This window comes from Lolium rigidum, chromosome 7 (assembly GCF_022539505.1).
Source record: "Lolium rigidum isolate FL_2022 chromosome 7, APGP_CSIRO_Lrig_0.1, whole genome shotgun sequence".
NCBI classification, from domain to species: Eukaryota; Viridiplantae; Streptophyta; class Magnoliopsida; order Poales; family Poaceae; genus Lolium; species Lolium rigidum.
This window is the reverse complement of record NC_061514.1, coordinates 247,920,014-247,927,489: the sequence shown is the minus strand read 5'-3', so window position 1 is coordinate 247,927,489 and position 7,476 is coordinate 247,920,014. Positions and strand designations below refer to the sequence as shown.

The 7,476-nt window shown below is 46.9% G+C and overlaps 1 protein-coding gene across 1 annotated transcript; it reads right to left on the bottom strand.

Annotated features, from left to right (window-relative positions):
- Positions 1-4,469: 4,469 nt before the first annotated feature.
- LOC124676760 (18.8 kDa class V heat shock protein-like) lies at positions 4,470-5,317 on the bottom strand. Its single transcript, XM_047212788.1, has 2 exons — positions 5,070-5,317; positions 4,470-4,969 (listed from the first exon to the last, which is right to left on the bottom strand). The coding sequence occupies exons 1-2, from the start codon at positions 5,251-5,253 to the stop codon at positions 4,692-4,694; spliced, it is 462 nt and encodes a 153-aa protein (XP_047068744.1). The 5' UTR covers positions 5,254-5,317; the 3' UTR covers positions 4,470-4,691.
- Positions 5,318-7,476: the final 2,159 nt, after the last annotated feature.

Below are 7,476 nucleotides of genomic sequence, written 5' to 3'. Positions count from 1 at the left end.
TGGTTTTTTCACACTGAAGAATCTTGAAGCATGCCCAAGCAGGACCCCAGCAACGTACTCGCAGAAAGACATTCCAAACATCAGGAAGTTGTACACAGATAAATGGTTACGTTTCACGAAGAAAGCAAATTGGCAGTTATTTGTCTAGCAAATGTGTCAAGTGGTAATTCATATCTCTAACCATGCTCTTCTTCTTTTTTTCATTTTTTAAATGTTACATATGTTTCAATACTGACTTTACATAGTTACTTTATTATTACTATATCGAAAAGAATTCAGCAAATGCAATAAAGTATAAGTTGTCAATCATAAGATACATTTTTTCGCATCAGAAAACATACTGTCTCAAAAATCATTTAAATATTCGCAAAAAGGTCTCGTACAAATTTGTTCGACAAGGTAACATGAGCCACATAATTTTTAAATCAAACACAATGTCCTTCACTTCTTATATTTTTTCCTTTTTTTTTCAAATCAATGAAAAAGGCCCAACAAACTGTACTTCTCTGGGTTTGCTAGTCGCACCTCGCACGTACGAGCATCGTGACCCGGTTGCTTGCACACACCACGGAGACCTTGTTTTGGTTTCGTAGACTCGTAGACCACCTTTCTTTCTTTTTGAACTCGGGCGCCCTTTTGTCGCCGACATTGGTGGGTTCCTAGCTTTCCGATTCTCCACGAGTAGCAGCATCTTCTTCCATAGGTACACTTTCTCGTGAATCATTAGCGGTGTTGGTGTTTACCGCATGCTTGGCGCTCTTCCTTTTTTGAGTGCATCAGCATTTGCCTTTTTCAAATCTGCCATCTCTTTCTCCATTGCTCTCATGTGCCGTTCAGCTATTTCATTAGTTTTCTCGAGGCCGCTAAACCAACAGACAAGCTTAGCAAAATCACCGCAGAGGTTACCATATCTAAGCAATCTCATATCTTTTCTAGATAGCTTCGGCCAACAGGCCTTTCTTGCCTCTCATCCCGCTGTGCAACTATGTCGAGAGGGGTAGACACCACTCGGGTAGGATGTAGTGCTCCGGGTATTTTGTAACCATCCCTAGATGTGACATAACTTTCATTGCATGGCAGCACAGGATACCATCCCCGTTAATTTTGCAACATTCACAATTGTAGATTCCATTAGCTACATCAAGCATCGACACGATAACTCCTCCTACCGTACCCGCGCACGGATCCTTGTATTGGGAAAACCTCATGAATGCTCCCTTGTTCAGTAACACCAATGTCACGAACATTGTAGGATGTAATCTTGCGAAGCTCAAGCCGAAAGCGGTGGTAGATGGGCAGTGGTGTATGTCCGAAGGATCTCGCTTCTCCATGGGAAAGTCCCCCCAAAGCCCGACTGTCTTCTCATCACCATCAAACTCATGAGCATCTTCTGTTACATCAATTCTTTCCTGTAGTTTCATGTAATGCTTGAAGAAACGAACAAGGCTATCATGTGGATGAACATACTGCTTAAGAACAGCATTAAACCCTTCACTTCTAGATGTAGTTTGAAGGAACGGGAAAAACCAGTGGCGGAAATATGCTGGCACAAAATACTCACGCAAATCATAGAGGTCAAGGAAATGTGTGTTATCTGCAACCCCATGCGTTTCCACCATATTTTCCCACCGCTGTTCAAACTCTTCCGGTGTCATGCTGTAGTCAATCACATCATTGAACTCTAAACGCAAGTCTTCTCTCTGAGCAACAAAAGTACCAAGTTTTTCCTGTACTTTTTGCATTATATGCCACCTGCAGAACCTGTGTATGATGCCAATGAACACCATGAGGATAGCAGTTCCGATACTCGCATCTTGATCTGTAATGATGTTCAATGGATGTAGTCCATCCATTGCCTCTAAAAACCGCTCAAACAACCACACAAAGTTCACGAGAAGATTCATTCCTCACAAAACCACAACCAAGTCTGGATGGATTGACCATATCTATTTATTCCAATGAAAGGAGCACATGGCATGCTGTACTGGTTTGTCATGAATGTTGTATCAAAAGAAATACAATCATTGTACAGGGGGTACACATCTCTTGCTTTGCTATCCACCCAGAACAGGTTCTCCACTTTATTTTCTGCATCTAGCTTGAACCTGTAGAAAAATCTGGGATCATCTTTCTTGATTTCTTCAAAGTACTCTAGCAGCTCCCGGGATATCTTTAATCCTGTCATAGTTCCCTAGTTTTGCGAGTGTAGTTACTAACTCGTTTTGCTGTTGTATGGGACATTCCGCTTGCTCCCATATAGCTCCCCCATGATTTCCATGATTCTTCCCGAAGAAAGGTTGACTTCATGCAACAAGTCAATGAACTTTTTCTCTTCTCGTAGGGATCTTGTTGTGTGATCTCAAGTACTTCTTAAGCGCAAACTTGTCAATCACCTCATGTGTATGAACCTCGACAAGCCGAGTAACTTTCCATCTATCACCATCGCGTTTTACTCGAAGCTTTGCTTTGCGGTCGGTCGGCACGGTTAGCTTACGGTTTCTCCGCTTAACTCGGGACTGCTTCTTCTTCTCTAGGCTTCCGCATTTGTTGCGGACATAAACATATTTATCTAGCTGACCATCTTTAGCACATCTCCTAGATGATTCTATCTTCACCGAAAAACCAATGTGGTGAGCATATCCGTTGTAGTGCTCGCAAAGCTAGTTCGAGTGTGTCAAACATCATGCCAACAAATGGAACCTTTGGAACATATCCTTCGAGCGTTGACTCAACCTCGGCTTCACCATCGCTTTCCTCACCGGAAAGTGTAACACCAGATCCGTGCACGCGAATCAGCCTTGCCGATCATTGTTTGAAGGACCTGCTTCATCTCCTTGGGGATCGACACGATGGCCTCCGACTTCCGGCGGCTGCCCGACATGTTGATCGCTTGATGTACTAGCTTCGGGAGTTGCATTGAGATCAATGCCACCAAACCGATATTCAAATCCGCGAGCCCTTGGCATTCTTCTTCAAAAACAAATATCCGCATGGAATCAATGACATGAATCATTAAGATTTCTTGGTTGCACAACATTTTTTCTAAAGTAATTTTACATCTGTTTTTTACAATCTTCGGTTAAATAACATTCTCCCTTTTTGTTTTTTACGAGTGCAAGTTGTAAATATCTTCCGTAGAAACCCAAGGCAAAACCAGGGGGAAAGATCATGTGACCTGTCATGGCAACCAAGTATGGCCAAATGAGATGCAGTACTACCTTTACTAATGGGAAACCAGTATGAACTGATAACCAGTATTAGCATGTAGAGGTGCAGTCTAGTGTTCTCTCATGTAGCTCTGCCCTAACTTTTGTGTCTACCAGTTACATGCTTTTTTCTTTGTGTGTTCTACATGGTTTGTCCTACCCTTTTGTGTGTTCTACATGCTATCTACATGCTATCTACTTTTGTGTGTTCCATCTTTTTTCTGTGTGTTATATCCTGTGTTCTAACATGCTATCTTTTTGTGTCCTATGCTCTTTTTTTAAAACTTGTTACTTTTTGTTTGTCCTATAGTTACATTAGTGGCACATGTAAACATAGCAAGTAATTTATTTTTCTCGGCACATGAAACGTGGGGCATGTAACTATAGTTACATTAGTGGGCAACTACTTTTGTCCAAGGCGGTAGATAGGTCAGCTTACTAAGTGCATGTAACATACATTAGTGGCAGCTATAGCTGTTTAAAGACTTGATGATGCCATATTTTTCACTAGATGTAGCAAAGGGAAAGGTTCATGTAACAGAATCACTAGATGTAACTGTTCCTATGAACCACAAGGGGCAACTATATTTTTCACTAGATGTAGCAAAGGGAAAGGTTCATGTAACGTAATCTGGTTAAGATAGTACCTCCGATCAACCGAATTTTTGCGGAGGGATAGACGATGTAGCGAGGGGGAGGGGGTGCCGGAGGTGATTCCCCGGACTCGCAAGTCGTCGGATGTAGCGGATCCCTCCCTCAATGTAGCAGATTTTCTCCCTATATGTATGTAGCGGATCCGAAACTAGCAGGTCCGAAACTATATGTATGTAGCGGATCCGTTCCTCAATGTAGCAGATCTCTCGATCAAGCTGATTGAATCGATGTAGCGGATTGACTGGTGGCGGAACTGGACGAGAGGAGAGGAGTTTTTTCTCAAGAATCCGGATGTGACTCGTTCTTCCCTGGTTCATCCCTCGTTCTTGGCGTGGTGAAGAAGAAGATGGGGATCCAACGCACATGTAGCAGGGAAGAAGAAGATGGGATCCGATGTAGCTTTATGGTGCGGTCCCCAAAAAAGTGGCGTTCACGTGGGAGTTGCGGGGGGGGAGATGCTCGTATGCCGTCGGGGGGTCCCCACGGTGGGCCAAAAAAAGGAAAGTGCGTGGTCCCCACGCTGGTCCAGAAAAGGAAAGTCCACCTGGTCGGACTGACCTCGTTTTACCAGGAATCGAGGTCGACCTCGATGTAGCACAGCCCTACAAATAAACCCTTTGTTAAACAAAGAATTACAGCCATAAACAAAGATGAGCTGATAAAATATGACAAGATACTGTCGGTCGGCCGCACACTCTGACATGCTAGACCTTATCCATTCCTAACAAGTTCACATGCAGACTCAGATTAATTAAATAAACAAACTATAGGATACATTCTTCTGATCATCTGCCATTTCCTATTTCCAGAATAGTATTCCATTTGAGTTCTTTAGGCTGCCCGAGCCACGGAATCGCAGGCCGGACCAGGCCCGAGGAGATTGACCACGGGCCGGGCCCGGGTGTGCATCCTGGGCACCGTCACGGTCAGCACGCCGTGGGCATACTCGGCCGAGATGCCGTCGGCGTCCACCATCCCCGGTAGCCGGAACTTCCTCGCGAAACTGCTCCGGCGGCCATCGACATCCGCGTCCCCGGCGTCCATCTCGGTGCGGATGACGAGGTACCTCCCGTCCTCCACTTCCACCCTGATCTCTTCCTTCCTCACGCCTGATATGGTGATATCCAACACCAGTACACCACCAACATGTCACAACCAAATTGAAGAAGCATGAGTAGAGGAAAAGCAGGAGCTAGTCGAGTTACTTGCCTGGGAGGTCGGCGGAGTAGAGGTGCGCGGCGGCGGTCTCGTCCCAGCTGACGTGGTTGGGCGGCCGCGTCGCCGGAGCCGAGGAGGAAGAAGCTAGGAGGGAGAGCTGCCACTGCCACCACTGCCATGGATGGACCGCTCGGAATCTTGGATGCTGCTGCACCTGCTCAATCGGGTAATCCATGGGAATCTTTTCTGCTATTTTGGGGTAAGCTAGTACTGTTAGCTCTCACCTCACTCGCTCTAAATAGCAGGGCGGTCAGGGTGCAACTTGCGCGATTGCGGCGCAGCATGTGCGGAAAAGAGGCGTGGATCAATGGAGAAGCCGCTATCGTCTGCGAATAATATCTTGGGACGGTTGGTGGACACGGCCTAGGGTGGACCCATATTATAAGTATAGAGTTTTAAAAGAAGGAAATTTGAAATGGAAATGATTATGATTCTTTAGTATGGTTTTCGAATTATTGTGAATCATGGTTGCTTAAATTTCTTGTGATTTCTCCTTATCCTGCATGTTGGATTTGTGCGACCTTTCCTTTATCTCATTCCGATCTTGTAAACATAAGAGCATCTCCAACAGGCGCGCTATATAGGCCGCGCTACAAAAAAAACGGCCAGTATACCACGCGCGCGGGCGCTCCAGCAGGCGCGGTAAACGGTGCGGCACTGTAAAAATTTTAGGGCGCGCGGCATTTTGCACAAACCGGAGCGACATATCTGACGCGTCGGCTACAGCGCGCAGCAACGCTCCGCGCCCGCGCGAAAAGCCAACGGCTGGAAATTTCCCCCGCCCGCGCCCGCGCCCTCATTTCCCCACCTACCGCCGGCGCGAAATCCAGCCGCCGCCGGTCGACTCCGTCGCCGCCCCCGCTGCTGCGCGCCGCCGCGGCGTAGATCCGCCTCGCCCGCACCCCCTCCTCGGCGCGGCGGCCGCCCCGCCGCACCGCGGCGCTCGCACCGCCGCCGGCCGACGGGCCGCGCCCCCCTTCCCGCCGGCGTCGCGTTCTCCTCCGCGCCGCCGTCGACATGTCGTCGTCATCGTCCTTGAGCTCGCTAGCAACATGGCGCGCCCATGGTGCTCGCCCATTTGCTCGCAAGGTATGCACCTCCGCCGGCCGGCCTCTATTTTTACTCGCCAATTAGCTACAATAGTTAAGTAATTTCATACATATGTTTGTAGAGTTCATCATACGATTCATCGGATGACGAGTATGATCAAGAGGAAGAGGAGAACATATCGCTACTATTAGCATACCGCGCCGTTAAGAGGCTAAAATTTGGTGGATCGGTGTTCGGTAGACAGAAGTTGTGGAGAGAAAGGATTGAAGGGCATGAGAAATTGATGCGGTCGTATAAAATGAGAATATGATATTCCCCGAAAGCTACTTTCGGCGGCGTTTCCGGATGAGTCTCAACTTGTTCAAGCACATTGCAACGGAGGTCACCAAATATGATCGCTTCTTTGAGCAAAGGAGGAATGCCGCCGGAGAACTTGGTCATAGCACATATCAAAAGGTGACCGCCGCCTTGCGTATGTTGGCATATGGTATACCGGCGGATCTTATTGATGATCATTTGGCCATGGGAGAGAGCACTTCTATCTTGTGTGTGAAGCGCTTTGTCGTTGCAATTGTCAATGTATTTGGCTCCACATATTTGAGAGCCCCCAATGCTCAATACACGGCAAGGCTTTTGGAGATCAACGCCAACCAGGGGTTTCCCGGTATGCTTGGTTCCATTGATTGTATGCATTGGAGTTGGAAGAATTGTCCAGCGGCATGGCATGGACAATTCAAAGGCTACAAGAAGGATGCCACCATAGTACTTGAAGCGGTGGCCGACCAAGAGACTTGGATATGGCATGATTTCTTTGGAATGCCCGGATCTTGCAATGACATCAATGTTCTTCAACGGTCACCACTAATGACAAGACTTGCAATGCGGGAAGGTCCATTGGTGGAGTTTGAAGCAAATGGCCACAAGTACAACTATGGCTACTTCCTCGCCGACGACATATATCCAAGGTGGCAAACATTTGTGAAGCCGATTATTCAACCAAAAGGTAAGAAGCAAACTCAATTCCACAATGCACAAGCGGCGGCTAGGAAAGATGTAGAGAGAGCATTTGGGATTTTGCAAGCCCAATTTGCCATTGTTAGAGGACCGGCTAGATTTTGGGACCAAGAATGCCTTTGGTATATCATGACCGCGTGTGTCATCACGCATAACATGATTATAGAGAATGATCGCGGAAAAGATGTGGATCATACCCACTACGACTTGATGGGGGTTCCCGTGCAAGTGAGGAGGTCCGCACATAGGATTGCCCGGTTCATTGCCTCATACCATGTCATTCGGTGCAACGACACACATGATGAGCTTCAAAAAGATTTCATGGAAGAATGGT